Below are 22,540 nucleotides of genomic sequence, written 5' to 3'. Positions count from 1 at the left end.
CTTACCGGAGGGGAGGAGAGTCGCTGGTTCAGCTGCTCAGTCCTTCTGCTCTCCAGCGCGAGTCAGTTCCGAGGCGGGGCTGGGAGGTGGCGCGTGTCGCTTGGATACTTTCTTTACCCTTCAGTACGAAATAAGGCGAACGGTCCTAGTGAAAATTGAGATTTGGTGCATTTACCCCCCCCCAGAAGAACCGGACACAACCTCGCGAAGTAAGTGACTCAGGTTTCGTCTTTTAAGCAGTGCACGGAGAAGGGAGCGGTACAGGTAATCGCAACGAGCCGAATCTAGGGAGCAGTGCACTCTAAGAAGGTAATTCTGATGAGGGCTCTTAGTTGCGTATTTACAAGAGCGGAAAATTTTATTTATATTACTAATCTTATTAACATTCTAGTGCAGTAAGTCGATGCAATATTTATCTATATAGATTCAATCACGGGATATATCGGGGAAAACATATGAAATGATTTTACTGTGTTAATGATTCTTATAACGACACAAACGCACCCAGTTAGTTGTATACAGTGATCGGTCAGTTTAGGTAATTCGTCAGATCCTATGCAATATGCAAAACGTCTCTAAGTATACGATTATACAAAGCGATCTTGAAACATTTCTGTGTGTGCACGTTCGGAATCGTATTCTTGCCCTGATACCGACATAATTGTAATAGTTTGTTGCGCATTAGGCCAGTGGGTTTCTCCCATGTCCTTAATTCATCTCACTGCCAATGTCACTCGCGCTTTCTTTCAGACGATGCTGTTGTGCCTGCTGGGCTTTTCGGCCGTGCTTCTGCACGTAGAGAGCAAACGTGCGGAAACGATCGGCAGAAATAACAACAATGGACATTCCCTGGACAATGACAAATGGCTCAGCACCGTGTCTCAGTACGACAAGGACAGATACTGGAACAAGTTCCGAGATGTGAGTTACCGGGACACGTTTTGTTTATTGTTGTTATATATATTTTTTTTATAGTAGAACAATTCTTATAGAGGGTACCCTGACTACATTAATACTGGTTTTTTACGCCAAATTTAGAAGATACCGTAGATGCAACAGAGAAACTAAAAACGACTGACATCAGAACAAGGACATTAATACGTTTGAATTAATTGCCTTTACACTCACGAATACGTCGTTCACTCAAGTATAAACGAAGTGAATTTTAAGTGGTTTCAAGTCTTTTGACTGGCAACGCCGGGTCAGACGTTCTTACTGACTTGTAACGGTATGTTTTCCCCCTGATTACTGTGGGAATTAAACTTTAATCATAGCTTATTTAGGGAGTATGCATGCATGAGCATGGAGAGAAGAGACGATGCTGTATGCAACACTGAGTTCTGTTTGGTTGCAAATGAGGCGGTTAGCAGCAGTCTGACATCCACTGCTGATGACAGATGGATCGGGTAACCTTGATCAAAATTACCTTATCTCTGCGGATGTGGGAAGTCAGAATTTCCTCCCAGTGGTTTCCGTTTGGGATCTCGTGAGCCTTGTGGATTTCTGTGACAGATTATTTTGGGAAACATACACGATGTGGGCTTCACCAGTTCCAACAGCAGCCGGAACCTGCCTGACTTTGCCACACAGACAGACCTTAGCAGAACCGTGTCTTCAAGTCTCTGGATTGGAGGGAAAATAGTTGAAAGAGGAGATGAGAGCTGTGGTATGTTAAAATATGAGGTTCTAAAGTCCGCCTCTGAAGCTCGTCCCTAGTGAAAGTCTCATGTTGGCTATGTTTTCTGCCAGCCCCCCCCCCCCCCCCCCCCCGCATCTTCTGACTTCTCTCCTCCTGGCCCTTTCACATGCTATGTTTTTGTCTTTCTCTTCCCTGTTATCTCTGCTGGTTTATCCATCTCTCTCCTGCTCTCTGCCTTTAATGAGGGTTCAGCGTCACCCAGGAACCCTCCTGCCTTATAAGGTGTGCTTCTACACAACCTTTGAAAGTCCAATCACATTATCTGCATGGGCCACATCCCCACCCCCCACATCCCGCCATGCCGTCATTGTTTTCTGAATGTCGGGGGTCAAAGACATTGAGAAGGACTGGGGGGGTTGGATGCCCAAGAGAAGCAGTAAAGAGGTCTTTCTGATAAACACGGCAGCTATTAATCAAAAGCAGTGTTTGAATGAGTGCCAGGTGACAAGGAGCCAATATAGATTGCAGTTCATAGGTTTGCTTTTGCAAGACCGAGGGAACTGAAGTCAAGAAAAGCCATAACATGCTAGTTCTGTTTGAACCGTGGTGGAAATGTTTCCCCCCCCCCCCCCAAGGTTCAGACACTGGCACTAAAGCTATTAGATTTGTTGTAGATAATTGTCTTCAGAAGCCTTTCTCCCTCTTGCAGCAGCATTAATCAGATGATCCATGATACCACATTGACTGCACTGCAGCCAGTTTAGTGCTGTTCTGCTGTCTGCGCAAACTCTCCGACACACAGTGTTTGTCTGGGGTAGTTTGGACAGTGAGGTCAGTGAACTATCATTATGAAGTCCTTTGCAAGACGAGCATCTAACTAACAGCCAGTAGTTTGTGGATTCTTACACAATGGATGGAAAACCTGCAGGTTAAGCTGATTTTCTTAAGTGGAGGTTTTGAAGATGTATCTTGCCTGTTGCCTTAATTGTTTGAGAATTGAACTATATAGTTTGATTAAAAAAAACATAATTAAAAAATTAACTTATTTATTAAGTGGATACTTTTATCTAAAGCAATGCAGACTTTATACAGCTTGACATTGTATACTAGCTATTTGAATTAAACATATTCATAGGGTACAAGAAGAAACCTTTTTTCGGAAATGAAACTGAACCTGGAAATTGCACCACTTCATCACCTGTTTTCTCCTGTATTTCCTAGTCTCTTGGGCTGTATCGTGGGGCTGTACTACCTGCATTCAGAAGGGTTGTAAGCATAATGGTGGTTACTCAGTCCGGTCCCATGGGGCATCTGAGGGTTTAATTGAGTTGGGTGCTTGTCATCGGCGGTCTGCCAGGAGAAAGGTGGCTACGGAGTGAGATTACTTGCCCCCCCCCCACCTCCCCCTGGAGCTGGTACTAGCCCTCAAGGCAGCCGTCCTCCCAAAAATCAGCCCCTCCCTGTTCTCTCTGCTTTTTGATAATCATGGGCAGGTCAAGGGCTGAAAATAAGCAGTGGGACTGTTGGGGAAGAAGGTAGTGTGAGCTTCTGGCAGCTCCATGGGCAACGCTAGTTGGGGATCAGCTCCAGTCAACCCCCCCCCCCCCCCCACCCAAACACACACGCACACACTTCATTTCTGCTATCAGATAATGGTAATATAACAGCTGTCATCTCTGCTGAAGGGGATGGCTTTGATTGCAGAGTGGGTGATGATTGTTGCCACTATTGAGACTCATTGTTGGTTTTTCTTCTGACACCTTGGTGTGGTTGACGTTCTTGCTGTAGATTGCAGATGCTGTTTGAAGCCCAGCAGAGTGCACTTATCACTAAACTCGCTGCCAAGGATTTTTGAGTCTAGTATAAAAGTCTCTGTGACAAAGGATCCTATGAAAATGTTTTCCAAATAATGTTCTTGTCAGTAATGTGTAGACATTGTACTTATTTTGTCATGGTCTTTTTGAGCTCCTGAATTCTTTGGATTATGTTCATTTTCATCAAAGAACAGTTTAGTGTCTGAGACATGAGTCTCCTGCAGTGGGGATTCACTTTCAGGCACATTTTTTTTTTCATTTATAGTTCTGTTTTGTGATTTTCATGAGGCTGTCTGAGTGCTGGATCTTCTTCTTTATTTCAGCGAACGCCATTGTACCATTGAGCACAAATGACAAACAGGATGGATTACACACATAGTAGATTGCCCGCATAAATGCAAAATCTTTTACATATGGGTAGTGCAACAATTTTCTCCTTTAACTCCCAACATCTTCACAAACCTTTTTTTTTTTTTTACTAATGAGTCGGGGTAACTAATCCGTTCTGCCTGAGATCATCCTAGGAGAGCCACAATATACATGTAGACTGCAGTGTTGGATGATCTGGGTAAATGTCTATATAAATGTTACGCTAACTGATAGAGGTACATGGTTATTGCCATTTTCATCCAGTGCAGAATTAGGTTTACTGCAGACCTCAGTAAGCCAAATTGAACAAAGCCAATTTAAGATCATTTCATTACAAGACAAACTGATCCACTTGACCTCTGATATAGCCGGTTTGGGAATGATCACATGCAGCAAAAGCTTAATAGTCAGAATGTATATTGCTCTTTTTTCACTTTAGTTATTTCTCTTGCTCTCTCTTTTGCCCTCCATTGATTTGGATGATGCCGTGTTTCCATGAAAGCATGGCTGACCATTCTTGAAATGAGAATCTGTCAAAAGCTCGCTTATAACTATGGTCCACTAAAGCTGGACCTGTGCTCTTGAGACACATGTGTACTTCAGAACTGTCATGGTAAAGAATCAAGAACTTCTGTATGCTGGGGAAGTTTTTAGTAGAGTTGTTTGATATTAAGGTTAATCAGCCATGTTAGCATTTAGCAATGTAGCATCCTTTGAGTATTTCTCACCTCAGTGTCTATGTTCTAAGGAGAAGTATAGTTAATACTCATGTGCTATTTGGTTCTTTAGAGAGTGTTGTTCTTCGATGATTAATTTGTGTTAAGCAGCTGAAGGGGTAAAAATGTAAATGTTGCTTTCATTCTTCTGAATAGTCGACTTGTTAATAGTATAAGTTTGTTAAACACCACTTTCATTCTAAACTGCTGTGTAACTGTCATTGAAGCACCCTTTGGGGTTTAAGAATGGTTTGGAAATGCTGTAATGTGAGCTTCATTGTGAACTTGCCTTACATGGCTGCTGTCATGTGTCACTACATGTCGCACGATGTGTCACATGGTGCACCACGGGTCATGTGACATGACACTGAGCTCCATGGCTCAGTGCATGCCGCACACCACTGTGCTTTGAGCTCTATACCGCCGCGTATCATGTGATATCCGTCGTGCTGTGAGATTCTCTGGGGCTCGGTTTTGACAAGGCTTTCCCATCGATTGGCCATGCTGTCGGCGAGCTTTCATTTTCGTTTTCGGTTTGTGTGCTGCTTGAAAGGGTGAGGCTGGACATTTGAACGGCAGGTATAGATCAGTAAGTTGTCTGATCGATCAGACACATAAGCAGCTAGAGGTGTATGTGACCAGTAAAGGGGAGAACAGGAGAATAAGAGGCTCCCTGTGATATTTCCAACCTTCTGAAGTGCTTTTCTGTGATGGCCGGCCTAGAGACCACAGCTGGAAATAGCTGTTTGAACAAGAGTGATAATACCTGATACGCATAAACTATAAATCATTATTAGACCCTGGCAGCAGGCGTGACTGGATGGTTGAATGCGTACAAGTCATTACGTTTCCTTGCCTTTTAATGTACGGCTCTGTACCAACGCGTAAAATCAATCCATCAATGTGACTTACCTTATAGTTTTAAGCTGTTACTCAGTTGTTACTTTTTACTGCTGGAACTCAGATTGAAGTATTCAGGTCGAGTACCTTTCTTTGTTATAAAAGGAGGATAAAATGTATAGCAGACCTTGGCAGACCACTTGGTTGTCAACTAAAAGGTGCAGTTGTGGTTCTCTTCGTTGTAATTAAACTGGTATGCCCTTGGTCACAAGAGTTTAAAAACTAAACTACCAAATGTATATCCAGTATAACCATCTGATACTTCTTAAGAACCATTATTCTGCATTAGTGTAAAAAACTGTTTTCCAGCAGAGTATACATGAAGCCGCATGGTACTAAGTATCACTGAACAGGTATTCATCTATATGTCACATAGTATCAAAAAGATGACTATTACTTGAATATATGTACATTACCGTAAAACTGTGTTTATTGGGACCATGTATAATTTGAACATTTGTTGTTCTTTAAATTGAGGGAGGAATCTCCCTTCTGGGTAAAATATAATTTGATTAGTTTATTACAGGTAAATGCTACACAGGTTTTGAATTATGTCCCAGGTCGTTGTTTAAAGTTAATTAATTTATGACAAATCATTATGGATTTTAGTTGTAATTAATCCTTACCCTGTATAATGCATACTTTTAGAGTCTGAGTGTTTCACAGTGAATCATGTGATGAAATATTTTATTGTGTCTTGTGCCTTTCGGCAAATGGTGATTTCCAGCGTGCTGTGATTGGTTTAGCTCCGAGCTATGCAATCCTATCACTGAATGCTAGTTTTGTTGTTTCCTAACCTTGAGTACTTGAAAAATCACTTTTTGAAAAACATATTTGAAGAGTGTTTAAAATTATGCTGCACACCTGGAGCAGAACTGGACGATCCATGTTCAGGACTGATTCTCATTCAACTACCCTATTCAAGCCTGTATCCCGCTAGCTTTGGAAATGTAATGGGATGGATATTAGCTCAAAGAATGGTGAGTAGTGAAACCCCATTAAGTCCTGTAGTGCTTTTCCCTAATTTTGGTCCCTTTGACTTGCCGCTCTTGCTGAGCTTCATTTCATCTGCCTTTGAATTAATTATGCTTTTTAGAGCTTCTACAAATTACTAATTTAGGTTTCCGATTTGACTGCGGAATTGGTATTAGAATCAAGGAAACTGTTTTTAAAGTTCAACTGATATACTATGTAGATTTATGTAATTAGGACTTTACTGCTGACAGTGTCTTAATGTATCCACAAAGCAATGAGGTGAAAAAAGTTCTTATTTCTTACTTCTAAATCACTACTTTCTACCATCTTAATTAAAATAGTTTTGATTGGGGGGGGGGAAATGATGAGAGATATGAGGGTAAGGGTGAGATATGTTTTAAGCATGAAAAAGATTTTTTTATTAGTTTATTCTTATTAAAGTTCACTATCACATGAATTCACATGAAAAAGACTGATAACAGATAATTTATTCAACGAACATAGTTGTGAGATGTGAGGGTGATGTGATGATATAATCTGAAGTAACAAGACATGCTTTGCTCTTACTTAAAGGGTTTTTATTTTAAGGGATTTTTATTTAGCTACTAGCAATTGGCTTCATTTGTGTTTTTCTATTAAAGTAAATTGAGGTTTTGCATTGAATATGGGTTGTTTCAGAGCAGGTTGAACTTCCATTAAGCCTGAACATGGAACACTATTGGTACATAGGCCTGTCTTCCGAAAGAGAGTTAGTTAAGCAAAATTGGAATATATATGAAAGTGTCCAGGATGCATATCTGAGTTTCTGAGGGTTTTCTAGGGGTTTATCTGCTCAGGGTTTGTTTGTCCTGCGTGGAGAATGAACCTAGACCCCAACCCCTGTGTACCACAGCCAACCAGAAGAGTTTGGGAGACCATGTTCAGGTGATTTGTTACACCACAACTTGTGTAATCAGTTCTCAGTTTATAGCCCCAAATTCATCTGCAAGCAAAGAGAAGACATTGTTGCAGCCAATTAGATTCTTGTCTCTTTTAATTGGCCTCTGGCTGAAAATAGCAAGGCAATGGCAGGCAATAGAAACTCCCTGGATTAATGTCTTAAAGGTCACCGCAAATAATTGGAGAGGCTGCTTGCCATGTGCAGACCAAGGCTTACAGTTAGACGGGTGGATTTACTTCCGCTATTATAAGCACTTGAAGCATAATTTATCTTGCACTTGGATAAATATCATACTGTTTCACAGTTCGAATCCTGTCAGTTTGACATTTAGCGTTGCTTATATTCTTAAGTGCGAACATTATAGTGTGTGTATAATATATATGGTTGGCTGTGGTTAGCTGTTAGCATTGCTGGTATCCATTGCAGCTACGGGGAACAGTGCTGTTTCGCTTATAAATCGGCTGGTTTGTTACCTGAGTGTGCTAGTAGTGCTTTGTTGTGTGACTGCTTCTTTTCCATACGTGACTCAGATCAGTCTAAAAGAGCTCAGTTCCTGCTTGGATGGGAAGAATGTGGTTTCTTGTGAACCACCCTTGAAGAGTTTGTGCACGTAGTCTCTAGTATTGTGTGTCTGTGCATTCGTGAGGATATCTTTTGTGTTTGTTTACATGTCAGTATTCACCAGTATGATCACTCATGCACACGCAGTTTCTTCCGCTTGCACAACCCCCTCCTCCATCACAGGGGAATCGGATACCTCTTCCTGTGCCTCCAAAACAAGTTCACTTCACATTCTTCACTGTCTCTACAAGCTTGACAACGAGGAAGAGCGATATGTGGGTTACAGACGGCCAGTTCTGTGGGACGTCTTGGCACACGAGTGCCCCGTATTCCCTGCGAATGGCCTGTGCGCGGAGGCATGTGACTCATGATGAACTTGTGACTCATGTCATGCTTGACTGTAGCTGAGGGGCTGAGATCGAAAGGCTGTAGTGTTTGAATGTCTGGATTATTCTTCAGTATATATGTATATGAGAACCTGTGGTGTTTAACTGACCTGTATGCAAGAAATGAATTTACAGGTTATGAAAATGGCACTGTGTGTGTGTGTGTGTGTGTGTGTGTGTTTGTGTGTGTATATGTATATATATATATATGTATATGTATATGTATGTATATATATATATATATATATATATATATATATATATATATATATATATATATATATATATATATATATATATATATATATATATATATATATATATATATATAAATAAAAAAACTGTACATTCAACAAGGATTCCCTGGTCATGCTATAATGATGATCTCGCTTGTGTTTGAGCTGTGACCTCCATAGTAGAGGCCTGCCTGCACTGCACTTCAGTGCAGTGGCCCAGTGAACCTTTCCCTGGCCAACCCCCAGCCACACATTTGTTGTTGATTAATTGGATGAATAATAACAGTCATTGATTATTAGAATCAGTTTCAGATTTGGCTGGGGGTCCCTGAGGGATGATTGAGAACTGTCTGTATAAGCGATTCGTTTTGGAGGCCTCTCTTCTTCCTTCAGTGTCTTTTCTGTATCAGCATCATTCCTTCATTCCCATTAAGATCACGTCATCCCTCTTCATGTTATCCACCTTTCTGTAGTTCCTTTTCTACATACCTTTGTGCTGGCATATTTTTTTTGCAGATTTTGCTTTAATCTACTGAAGAGGAGGCTGTGCATAAGGCATGGTTGTTGTAGGGAGAGAGGTTACCTTTGCAGAGCTTTAGCTTGTGTAGAAGCTTGGCCAGGCGACTGACAGAACAGATGAAGGGCCAATGCGCTGGTTCAGCGGAAAAACTGGTTAGTCAGTGTATGTGACGAGGTTTCAAGATGTTGCTGGGTTTTTTTTTGGAGTGGACTGTAACTTTGTGGTTCCGGATTTTTTTGTCCATGATTGGTAGGCTGCTGGTTCAAATCCCATCGCGGGCAGAATGATGTCACCATTGAGCACAGCACTTAACTTCAGTTGCTCTGGGGACTGACTGACCCCACTGTCTCACTTGTCGGTGACTTTGGTTTAAAATGCCTGCTACATAAAAATATAATATGAAATGTGTGAAAGAGAGGAGAGGCATTCTGGGGTGGGTTCAGCTGATTTGGGTAAAGCTCCTCATCCTCTCAGTGGTTGGTGGACCTGAGTCATATGATGTTGCGTTCCCGTGTCCTTTCAAGGGTGCCTCCCATGATGTTGCAATCTTCAAGAAGTGAAAGCTGGTCTTTCGACTTGTTGGTGGCTCTTAGAGTTCTGAAGCTTCTCGATTGCATAAGTAGAAGGTGTTTTTAAAAACACCACGTCCTGAAACAAGACTATTCCAGGCCTGCAATTTGCCAGTTCCGAAACACAGTATGTCTTCATGGCCTCTGCAGTGCTTGGAAACAGATGGACAACCCAATTAAGCGAAGCGAGCAGCTGTGCGATCTTTCTGTTGGTTTCTGTAGGTGGTGGGGATCTATGTCTATGTGAGGCCGCAGTGTCCTTATTTACAATCTGGTGATAGTTCAGAAATGGATAATGGCACTTATAAGAGCTGTTGTGACCAGCTAAAACTTAGCTGGGGTCAGAACTGCTAATTTAAAGTTTGTGTAAAATAATTTAAACGTTTAAATTTTCACCTTGTATAATAAAATATTTTCATTTCACAGAATACTAAAATAATTTTATTAACCTAATGAGCCTGTATCTGTAAATTGTTTGAACTAAAATCTTAAAAATGGATAATGATTAAGGTTTTCATCATTAATTTTGCCTACTCCAGGTTCTTATAGGATCATCGGGTAATCAGATGCTTTGTTCTGCCTAGTTATGCATGATAAAATAAATGTATTATTCTTTTTCTAATTGTTTTCTCTTTCATTATGGCACAATCTGTAAAGTGAATCATTAGGTGGAAATTAAGAAACTAATTTAAAATGAAAAGCAGAAGAGAGACAAAGTGTGGTATTTAAAGCCACATTTGCTTTTGAGTTTGTCTGGAGAAGAGGTGCTGACCACCGTCCTTTTTATCGCAGTCAACCTCCTGTTACTTGTTTCTTAACTTTTTCTCTATTTCTATTTATTTATTTATAGGACTTTAGAGTTAATGTCAGTCTGGAGATTGTGAGATTATTGCATCTGAGAATGGCACCATATGGCAGAAGACTTACTCTTCTTAGACACTCTTTTGCTGTTGGGAGGGGCACTGTAGTTGGGTTTGATTAATCTTCCTGCAGCTAAGCAGGTGGGGCTGCCTCTTACCTTCCCTGCTGCCGCCTGCAGCAACACCTAATTGCAGAATAATCGTTGTGTTCTGGCTCTATTGGGTAGGCAGGCAGTGGGATGCGAGCGTAGCAGCTTCAGAGGTGCAGTATGGCCTCTGTGAAGCTCTTGTACGTACATACATACACATACATATATCAGTCTAGTGCTACTGAACCAGGTGCACAGATTGTCCAGTTGTGTGTGTGCATGCAGCTGAGATGAGATGGCAGGAAGCATAACCTGCCTAGTAGCAGGAGGATTAATACTGTAGTCCCTTCCAAAGCCAGAGGGAGTTTATAATGCGTTCAGACTCCTTCACATAAGTATCCATCTCTGTCACAAATCCTGAATTTCTTTCCTCTCTTTCTTAAGTCCTTTTCACTTCACGACTTATGTATACGGGGCGGCATGGTGGTGCAGTGGTTCGCACTGTTGCCTCACACCTCTGGGTCCCGGGTTCGAGTCTCCGCCTCACATGTATGTGGAGTTTGCATGTTCTCCCCATGTCATCGTGGAGTTTCCTCCGGGGCCCCTTCACAGTCCAAAGACATGCTGAGGCTACAGTAAATTGCCCATGTGAGTGAATGGTGTATGAGTGTGCCCTGCGATGGGCTGGCCCCCCATCCTGGGTTGTTCCCTGCCTTGTGCCCGTAGCTTCCGGGATAGGCTCCGGACCCCCCGCGTCCCAGAAGGATAAGCGGTTTGGAAGATGGGTGTATAGACTTATGTATATATTAGTGCATGGGAGTGTGTGTAACCCTGTGTCACTCTGTCCGTCCCTGCAAGGAAACCCTTCACTGTCCCGCAGCCAGAGACACCCCATTGAGCACAACTGATGTTAGCATTTGCGTCTGCATGGGAATAGCTGCCTCTAGAGAGTGGTCATGTGCTGTTGTAGGTGGCGTCGGTTTCCGCTGTTGTTGGTCCCTGGAGATGAGCTTGAAGATTCCAACTAATTTAATTACAGAGATAAAAAAATAAATAAAATTAAATCTGACTGATAATACATTCTCCCTCATACCATTGGGAGGGATGCTGTTCTTAGAAAGTCTCAAAAGAAAAGCCTGAGCATTTCTGTCCAATGTAGTTGGGATTTGTTGGGAATTGCTGTTGCAACGTTTGTTGGAACAATAGTTCAGGTGTGACCCGCTGCTCTTTCCTCAGGCTGCCTTTTTCTCTTAGTGAGGTCACTGCTTACATCATTAGAATGTTAATAGTGCTGGAGCAGCAAGGCTGTTCTTGATGAAGGGTATCTGAGCTCATATGCATTGGTCATGGTTAGCAGGGGCATGGAGGCTTGCTCCATGCTCAATGTGAAAAAAGGCAGGACTTCCTTCCAGTGTCACAGGAGACACTGCAGTAGAGGATTTGCAGTCTGTGTTTATGAATCATCTGATGTTGCTGCTTTAACATTCCGTGTGCATTGTGCTTATGCCATTGGTAGGTACAATCAGAGATGGGTAATTCAGGTCCAGAGAGTAAAAATCCAGGCTGGGATTTTGTTTCAACTAACTAATTACCCAACTCTGGGTACAATTCAGTAAGCCATGCTGTAGATGGTGATTAGGACGGGACACTAAACTTAGTAGCTGTGAACACCTGCAATCCAACCATAATCTGCCAAAGCAGTACAGTGATGTCCAGCATTAAAAGACGCTGGTACACCTTGAGACAGGTGCTGTGCATTCCTGTCAAGGGAAGATGCTAGCTACTGGGACCTTTTGTGGTCTCCATATATTTTGAGATCCGTAGAAGTAGATTGCTGTGGGCAGGTCAAAACGGACAATTGAACAGTGCTGAGTAGTGGAAATTAGAGGAAAACATTGTTTGGAATCCTTGGGGAACTTTGGGCTAAGCGTATCACAGGAACCAGGAGTCTCTGGTTTATTATACAGAAGCCTTAAAGGAAAGGGTACAGTTGCGGTATCACGCATCACCTTAAAAAACACTAAAATCACTTTCTTTCTATTTCTTGCTATTTGTCTCTCTCTCTCTCTCTCTCTCTCTCATATCCTGGTGAGTTGCCCTTGAACATGGAGCTCACTGATGACTTCAGTGGGACAGGAAGGAAGATGGAAGTATTCAAACGACGATTAATACTGATAATCAGGTGACATTTATCAGCCTCCATACCCCTTTGTTGGTGTGCTGGGACTCCTTCGTTATGATAATGCAGAACTGCAGTATATATGTTATATCCAATTTGTATGCGTTTTGTCCCTGCCATTCGGAAATAAACCAAATATTTTTGAACATTTTACAGGCTGAGTTTAATTCTAGGAATGGTGTCATGAATGATGGCCCATTATCAATTCAGAGTCCTTATGGGAACGTTAGCCATAAACATAAATTGCAGGGGCAGAGCAAATTGCCACTTAGGACACAGAACAGTAAGTGTATAAAGAGTCACTCCATTGTTTCCTGAAGGCGCCCATGTTATGGCACCAAAGATGGGAGAGTCATTGTTTTGAATGCTTGTGCAAATGGAATATATTACTTAAGGAGTGTCTGAGGCTGGTTTTTCTGTTGCAAACCCAGCCAGGGTGCTAGAAGACGGGGACAATAGATGGTTGAGGATATGGACTTGAATCCCAAAACTTTCTGGTTCAAGCCCCAGGAGGGGTTCTGCTGTACTACTTCTTGGACGAGTATTTTCACCTGAACTGCCCCAGTAAAAATGGTAAAAAATAAATAAATAAATAAAAATATCTAGCTGTATTAGTGGGTAAAAAAATAACTTTCATTGGATCATGACGTCTGTTAAGCAACTCGTTGTAAGTAAATGTGAGAGCAGGCAGTGTCAGGGATGTGGCTTCAGAATAGCAGCCTTTTGATTTATTGTGTGTTGGTTCTTGCAGAAGCATTATGGGGCGGATGGTGTCTCTGGGGTCACATGTGTTGAATAAAGGAGTTCAGTACAAGTGACCTGTGTATATCCTTTGGCTCAGATTGTCTGGATAAGCGAAGGGAGTGCTTAGGGGAAGCTTATGTTGGTCTGGAAAATTCTATGCGCCTTGACATTTATCATATCTAACAAAGGATAGGACTGGTCCCAACCCATTGGGTAATTGGCACTGGGGTAATGCTGTGGTGACGGATGTCGGGAGGTCATGTGCGACTTTTATGGGTGGCCTGGTTGGTGAACCATCTGGAAGGGGCTTAACTGGGATTATTGTAATAAAATATCTAGCTTGTTAGTCGTTCTAGTGTCTGTCATCATCTGAACATAGAAATGGAAAATAACATTAACAGGCAGGTTTTTTTTTCCTGTTGCGAACAGTTTCAGTTTGACAAGATATTGTCTAACCAGACTCCTTTATAAACAAAATTCAGTATTTATTTCTGTTGGGTCTGCAGTCATTGTGGTGTGTGTGGTAATGAAAGAGTGGGCATGGTTGCTGGGGAGGCACACAGTTCAGTTTTTAATACCACCATCTCATCACTTGTGCTGAATGGATATGTAATGAAAATTGGCAAAGTGAATGGGAGGAATGCATTAATAACACAAGATTCAAGAGGTTTATTTGTCACGTACATAGTTGTACACATATAACATGTAATGAAATGTAACCCTCCGAGTAGGGTGCATGTTTAATAACATCCATCCATCCATCCATTTTCCAAACCGCTTATCCTATTGGGTCGCGGGGGGTCCGGAGCCTATCCCGGAAGCAACGGGCACGAGGCAGGGAACAACCCAGGATGGGGGGCCAGCCCATCGCAGGGCACACTCACACACCATTCACTCACATGGGCAATTTACTGTAGCCTCAGCATGTCCTTGGACTGTGAAGGGGCCCCGGAGGAAACCCCACGACGACATGGGGAGAACATGCAAACTCCACATACATGTAACCCAGGCGGAGACTCAAACCCGGGTCCCAGAGGTGTGAGGCAACAGTGCTAACCACTGCACCACCACGCCGCCCTACCAACAAATTATAAAATTCTAATGTTTTGTTATTGTCTATGTATTCTGAGGTTTTACGTTCTCTGGTCACTCATTCACTTATTTATTTATTTGTTTATATATAAAAAGCCAACAAAAAATAAACAATGTAGGCTTTGCCATGAATACGGTCCTAGCCGCTTACATGGCGTGAAAATTCAAATAACTATCAAAATGTTTAAACGGTCATGTGACTCCAGTTGCGGCCTCCTATTGGATCCTGCTTGGGCCATTTATAAAGTCCGATAGCTGCCTCAGTATCTGGTCAGTCGTCCTGTTCGTGAATCAAGCCATAGTGGTGGGGGGTGGGTGGGTCTCATCATAAATGTGCTGCTCATGACTCCATTGTTGTGGTGGCCTGCAGGTGCACCACAGTTCTGGCTGGGTGGCCGTAGTGCTCAGCACCATGCTGGTGAAGGGAGAAGCCCAGGCCAATGCAGCGTTCTTGGAAGCTTAAGCCAGAATCTCTGGGTTCCACAAATAAAGTAACAGAGGGGAGTGGGGAGTGTGTGTGTGTGTGTGTGTGTGTGAGCGGGTATACCTTTCCTTATGGGGACACAATGTCCCCATAACGCGATAAATATCCGTTTATTTTTTCCCTTATGAGAACCGGTTTCCTGGTCCCCATAAAGGAAAACTCTATTTTATAAAAATCAGTGACTGCTATGAAAAAACTGAAAATGCAAAAACTCTTGTATTTTGCTTGGTTACTTATAGTTATGGTGAGGGCAGGGTGGGGGTTAAGGTTGTTATAGTTCGCATTAGCATTTTTCCCGTAGAAGTGAATGAGCGGGCCCCAAAAGGATAGGTATACCCTATGTGTGTGTGTGTGTGTGTGTGTGTAAAAAGAGAGAGCGAGAGTTAAGAGCAAACAGAGGAATGTGGTTCGCTGTGTCCCTGCACGTGTTAGAAGTGACTTCAGGGAGGTTTTCCTATTAACTGGTGTGTCAGTCTGAATGGGGAAAGTGATCCAGTGCTATTACACCCCACGGGGAAGGCGATCCGGCCTGATGGCCCTTAGCTGGGGCGGAAAGACTTCTGTCACCATTCTGTCTCTGGGTGGCTCTCCCAGGCAGGGTCATCGATCTCCACGTGGGGACTCGCTTTAGACGAATGGCTGGACTTACAGGTGACTGATCCTGGCCTTCTGAGAGACCTACGGCTTTGCTTATACAATTTAATATTGAATTAATCCACATAACTAGTTCATAGTGCATAAATTTTACATTCAAGCAATATGCACAATGACTGTTTCACATTAGCAGAGCAGAGCCTTTTAGAGTGCTGCTGTCACCACAGCTATGCAGAAAGCATGCTAATTTTATAATTTGTACCGCAACAAAGCCTTTTACCTGCCTCCTCCCATATGTTTAATAATGTTGTCTCACTGTTCCAACGACATTTATCACAAACTCACATTTAGCTGTTTTCCCTTTCATTTCGCAATTATGTAAGTGGTAACGTGTTATTCCATGGCTGGTGTTTTATAGTTTTATTTGGAAATGGATGTTTAATGGTGTTTGTATCCGAGATGATGATGGTTTGTTATTGCAGGGCATCACGTCTCGTCGCCGCATGTCCGTTCCACTTGTAGCACGCGGAACATTTGATCGTATTCCCTCTCCCGGCGAGGAAATGGGAGACGTCCGTCTGGCGTATCCCGAGTCCGCACGTGGGGCCTGGCGGCGAGGCGCGAACGCTGTCGTGTTCGGTTTGAGTCACGCCGTCGATGTGGCAAACCGGCGGGCACATGAGTGCGAGATCGAATCCAATAACACGGCTGTGAAAATAAGGCTTTAGGTCTCCGGTGCCTGACTCTAATGGGCCACCCCTCCTAACTGGGTGGAAGGCGGCTTTTATATGCAGAAGTGGCCTTTAATATTAGAAGAGCCCCCCACTCGCCGCTCTCACACTTTCTGTTTTCCACACTTCGTAATAGCTGCTTCCAGACTGAATCTGTCATTGCCGGCTCTCTTCCTGGGGGGGGCATGCTGGTGTGTAGTTGTGAGATTTTCTTCCCGGCCCTTTAATAATTGAGGAGGCCGCGGCCCCGCCGCTCCCATCTGCACGGGGGAGTGTAACGACGCCGTGGGTGTTTTTGTTCAAACTTGTCGGAGGACTTCATTCGTCATGCCACTTTCCAAGCCCCCCCACCCCCCCTTTTAACGTCACTGTCGTTGATAAATGAACGGAAGGAGGTGAAGGGGAAACATAGCGAAACCTGCGATGGTGATTCTCTCACACCTGGCTCAGAGTCTCCCTCCCCCCCTGGCAGGACGGATGGGCATCTGCGTCAGCCGTCTTGTCGTTCATCCTCGCTGACGGCGCCCATCCAGCCGCTTGGCCCTGCGGACTGTAAACGCACCTGTTGGCTGCCGGCGTTATTGCATTAAGTGCTTAGCTGATGCTGTCATCCAGAGAGACCTGAGCTGCTTCCTTTACTCGTTTATGCAGTTGGATGTGACTGGGGCATGTCCATATGTTGCCCGTAGTGTGTGATTGTGAGTGTGGGCATGTGCCCTGCCACCCACTGCCATCCCGTCCAGGGTGTCCCCCTGCCTTGTGCCTTCTGCTACCTAGAAGAGGCTCCAGGCTTCCTCCTCGACCCTGACCAAGCGGTTGGAAGATAGATGGATGTGCCTGGAGCTATTCACTAGTTTGCTTAAGGGTACATTAATGGAGCATGCAGCAGCTGGACCTAATTCAGGTCCAGAGAGTAAAAGTCCTGACCAGTTGAATACCCTGTAACTATGACTCTTTATGCTCAATTGGTTGATTGAAACAAAATTTTGGTCTGGATTTTTACTTTCTGGACCTGAATTACCCAACTCTGTTCTTCAATTACCTTCTTATGTAGAATCTAAGCAGATCAGCCCAGCACTGGTCCAGTCTATGCCAGATTGCAATGTGCTCTGGACCCTAGACCTTTTCCCTCAAAGAAACCTCTCACAGGTTCTGCTTCACCGAACTTTCTCTGGTTCCATGCTTCCTACTAAGCTGAACCTGAACACAGTGCGGTTGTCTTGATGCTTAGACAGTGCTCCTTCGACTTCGGATGAAGCCTTAAAGATGACACCAGAGAGGCTTCATTGCTGGGGTGCCACTGTGCAACCGTAGGAGTGCTCTGGCCGACCCATGTGTGATTATGGCGGCGAGCTGTGAATCGGTGGGCAACGTTGACCCCGTAGACGGGCTTTCACATCTGCCCTCCGCTCCCCAGGTCCTGCTTGTCACTCAGTGGGGAGCTTACGCAGTGCTTTTTGGATGACTTTCAAACCGCGACATTAACAAACAGAGCAAAGCCTAATCTCGGTTTAAACAGATGGACAGCACAGGGAGATGCATTTCGCCTTTGGTCCACGCCGAGGACTTCGTCCACCAATTGGGGTGCTTGCGGGGGCCTAGATCCTAATCTTAGGCTCAGGGGACCAGACCTCACCCAGCCTGGTTACAGCGATGAGGCCTTCTTGTGCACTTTTACTTGTCTTTCTCCTGTCGGCACTGAATAGGCTTATATATGTCTTACCTCATGATGGCTGTCTGTAGCAAGTTTAGAACTTTATGTTTATATCTAGAGAAATTGCTCATTGGAGGGTCAGAATTTAGTTGATTTGATGTATTTATGAAGCAGCCACCTTACATATATTTCTCAACATATAGTTGAGAAAGCAGAGTCAGCCAGTGCCTCTAGTAACTGGGGTTAAGGGCCTTGCTCAAGGGTCCAACAGTGATGTCATTCTGCCAACTAAGGGATTTAAACCAGCGACCTTTCAATCACGGGCACAGAGCCAAGCACTGCTCACAAACATCTGTAGGTGCAGTGGATACCCCACATAGAATTTCTGGCCTCCATGCAGTTGTCCGATAGGAGCTTCAGAATTTTGCACATAAGTAGAGTCCTTAACCTAATGAGTCACGGTTCGTCCACGTGGCCCCCTTTAAGAGGGCCTTCCAGCGAGCTCATACCATTTGAAAGGTGCATTGTCATTAAACAAAGCGGCAGCAGAAAGGGTAATAGCTGTCGGAATGAATGACCTTCTGCGCGGGCAGCTCGCGCCTCCCACCCCCGTGTCCCAGGTGTTGTAATGGTTGCCGTTGCGATAATAAGCGGTTTGCCTCCCCGGCGCCTGGCAGCTCGTGTTGCCCCATTGATTATTCAGGTGCCGATCCCATTACACTGTCGCACTGATTGTTTGGCTTGTTTGTAAGAATGGAGTTCTGGGAGGCATTGATCAGACTTTGGTGGTTTAATATGTCTCATCTATGCACTCTGCTGACAGGCGTCCATCTGCACCTGACTGCCATATTGCTATTTTGTGCTCTATTCCACAGTCCCTCCACATAATCACTTGTCAGGATTCTTGTTAGGATCCTGTCCCCTTATTTACCCTATTTTGTGTAAGTTCTATGTGCTGGGCCATAATAAAACCCACTTTTTCTTTCCAACACCTTCAAGGCCTTACCTTGTTATGGTAAGTTCTGAAAGAACTTCGCAATCTTTTGTTTCTGAATCTTCGGTGTCTTTGTAAGTAAAAACTGCCGGATTATTTTACATAACAGGAAGAATTACTGGTCAGGCTAAGAGTGGTGTAGCCTTGATGACTTCTTTCTGAATGGCCTTCTGCTGTCTGGCACATAACTCCTTGTGAATGGCTGATAGAAAGCAGAACAGCGGAGAAGGAGGCTCCCCTAGAGGTGGGAGTCCAGACGTGCCCCCTTTTTCAAGATACGGTGCCACATGACTGAAGCAGAATTTATATGTGTTACATCAGAAGCTCAATAGCTAAGAGCATGTTGGCTGCAAAACTGTGAGGGAGGATGCAAACGGTTTGGTTAAACGTTCATCAGGCGAGATGGAAAGATGGTGGGAGGGCTGGTGAGTAGGCAAGGGCTGCTTTCGCCCTACTCCTTGACTGCCATGCACTTTTGGCTTGCAATACGATAAATCTTGAGCTTATAAACCATGCAGATTTCTTTGAGTATTCCCCCTTCCCCTATCTTCACTAATATCCCAGTTTTATTTTACGACAAGACATCGTAAGTAAAAACCAAGCTGCAGGCTCTAGACACATGAGCAACATTGGATTATTATGTTAGGCACTAGGTGTGTGATACTCATGGAGAATTTCGTGGTGATTGGGAAAGTTCCTGGCCTTCTCGACATGTATAGCTCTCATGGATGGCCGCGCAGGGATGTCAGGATGCGTTTTGGCTGGCCAGGTTTTGAGGATTTCTTTGTCGTATTTCTGGAGGCAGCCTTCAGCTCTCTGTCAGTGTGTGGCATGGTAGTAACGTTTCTCCTTGTTGAAGAAAAGCTCTTTGACAATGTTGAACACTGGCAGTGTCAAAGGTGCAGAAAGGGAGAAGCAATTATCTATCCTTGCAAAGAATGCTGTCTGCCACGCAGATTGTGTAGGCGGGCAGTGATTATGTGTGTCGTTAAGGGCAGGAATATAATTGTTTTTTTTTTTTCCTCGAAGATTAAACCCAGTAAGGTAACTGCTGTGTGTGGGTGTTACAGCATTATGTGTGTGTGTGTGTGTGTGTGTGTGAGTGAGCAAGACTGTTATGTGACATTCATGATGACTTTTGTGGCTGAACGGGGTTGCAGTGTTGCTCTATGACACTGCTGGTTGCTGTACTATACTGCTGGTCTTGTGATTGTTTAGATCGCGTGGGTGGTGTTGGCAGCACTCGAGCTGGTGGAGAATATGGTGTGTGGCGATAACTTTGTTGGCTTTGGAGTTGATTGCATAGTGGCCATGTTGGGAATGACTGTAGGTGGCTGCATGATTGTGTTGGATGCTGGAAGTGAAAATTTGGTCATTAGGAACTGAGAAGCTACTGCCTTCCCAGGAGCTGGATGTTGTATTTTTGCGGGGGGGCTGGGGAATAAAGTTGCATTTCTGTAACACCAGCAGTGGCCGTCTTCCTGTCCCCAGTATGAAACACATATCAGAACATCACTACCGCCTGCTGATTAAAGACCCCGTTCTTCCCACTCACTCCTGGTAGAAATTGCTGGTATTGACATCTTTTAAAGTGGTTTCACTCTACATTGGTCCAGCATTCGGACATCTAGTCTCTGAGTATTGGTGCATTGCAGTTGTGCTGTGTGAATGATTATGCTGACTGACTCGAGATGTGGATGATATAAATTGACAGGTATTTATATTTATATGCAAGTATTCCTCCTGTGAAGGCAGGAATTGCCCAAGCACTTGCAGGTATGCTTCTGTAAATGTAAATATTTCCCCTTTAACTGTATGGGATGATGGTATGTAATTGTTGATGTGTGTTAGTATGTTAGGAAGAGGTTAGATTGTGCTGCTGCGCGAGTGGGATTTAGAGTTTTATGTAGGTCAGCATTACAATATAGCTGTGTAAACCAGGCCTAATATGCTGGTATCACTTGAAGATTTTGTGGGGGACAAAAACTGACAGTGAATGTTAAGGTGGATGAGAAGAAATTTCAGCCTATTCAGTAATGGGATCATGTCTTTGCTCTTTGCGTGGCAAAATGATTTCTGACGCTTGGTGTTTCCTGGTAGCCGAGGTGCGGTTAAATATTTAAGAAGCTCATGCTTCTCTTGTCTTCCTGGCTAGAAGAAAGTTTGAAGAGACGCGAACCTTCTTAGACAGCTACCTGTATTTTATGAGTCAGGTTTTTGTAGCTATTCCCCGAATCAGCCAAAAAGAGCAGATGTGAACCTGTTCTTAATTACCTGGCAGGCAAAATGCAGGAGAGGCAAACCTTTTTGAGAGTGACTGGTATTGACACCAGTTCTTAGTGGTAGTTTAACAAATGTACCAAACTGTGGAGATAATGTGCCTTTTCTCCCTCATCCACGCGGGATCCTTGCTGACTGTCATGTATAGTACACAGTTTTTTTCCACTGAAATTGCTGGAAAAACGGATATCCGAATGTATGAATTAATTTTGACATGTAGCGCTGTAGGTATTTGAGATATTCCTGGTGAAATCCATCAGGATTTACGGGATGTAACAATGCATAACTGGAAAGGTGGTGGTGTCGGTATAGCAGACTGAAGTAAGGAAGCAGTAGCATTGGTTTAACTCATTTTCCAGCAGACTGGGTCTTTTAGCTTGCAGTTTGTTAGAACAGTATTAGGGCATATCTACATTGTGTTTGTGTGTGTCTCTGTGCTTCTTCACTATAAAAGCATTTCATAATTAATGAACGGGATGTTATAATCTCATGCATCGGGCGCACGGTTCCACTGCTGTGCCCGTGGCCTCATTTCCAGAAGTTCTCCTCAGATGACAGGAGGAGGTGTTGTGGGGAGACAGGCCTTTGCCAGACTCCCATCACACCAAGGAAAGCGATGAACTGCTGGAAGTTCCAGACTAATGGACATTTGCTCGACTTTTTCAGGTAATGAGTAGATGCTGGGATATCCGTGCTTAGAAGGAAACGCGGCAGCTTCAGGGCTAATGAGATCTACCAGGGCTGCCGGACTGCTGACAAAATGCCATGGCTGGATCTGCCTGTTTAGGTGGTCACGCTGGGGTTTAAGGGCCTAGAAGGAGAGTTTGGTCTCCTACAATGGATCACAACAGTGAAGTTAACAGGAGTCTGCCATAAATCTTCTATGGGAGTACAGAAGGGCAGACCAGGCTAAGAGAGGTGAAGACTTGCTCTGGAGTCTGGCTTATTTGATCTGAGTGATGAGTCATAGTATGAGTTTAAAAATGTTATGGTACGCAGTTTCATACCTGCTTCGTAACACTTGCATCTTGATGGTATTCCATTGGAATTTGTTTCCCTTCGAAAATGTGCTAGTTGGGGGATGCTAACAAATGTAATTGTTCTATTAGTGAGCTTTGATTTCATGCACAATTCTCGTTACTTATCACAACATTTGAGATGGCAGTAGGAAAAGAGAACCTATTGCTCACCTTTATAGTTTTATTTGTATTTTG

At 43.7% G+C, this 22,540-nt stretch overlaps 1 protein-coding gene across 1 annotated transcript in view; it reads left to right on the top strand.

Annotated features, from left to right (window-relative positions):
* The window catches only part of spock1 (SPARC (osteonectin), cwcv and kazal like domains proteoglycan 1), a 208,702-nt gene continuing 186,162 nt past the window's right edge, over positions 1 to 22,540 (top strand). The window contains exons 1-2 of the mRNA XM_049029730.1: positions 1 to 209; positions 751 to 921. Of these exons, the coding sequence (XP_048885687.1) occupies positions 754 to 921 (168 nt within the window). The 5' untranslated portion in view covers positions 1 to 209; positions 751 to 753. The remainder of the gene's footprint in view (positions 210 to 750; positions 922 to 22,540) is intronic.

This window comes from Brienomyrus brachyistius, chromosome 10, assembly GCF_023856365.1.
Source record: "Brienomyrus brachyistius isolate T26 chromosome 10, BBRACH_0.4, whole genome shotgun sequence".
Lineage (NCBI taxonomy): Eukaryota > Metazoa > Chordata > Actinopteri > Osteoglossiformes > Mormyridae > Brienomyrus > Brienomyrus brachyistius.
Note: the sequence above shows the minus strand (reverse complement) of the source record. Positions and strands in the feature narration are given on the sequence as shown.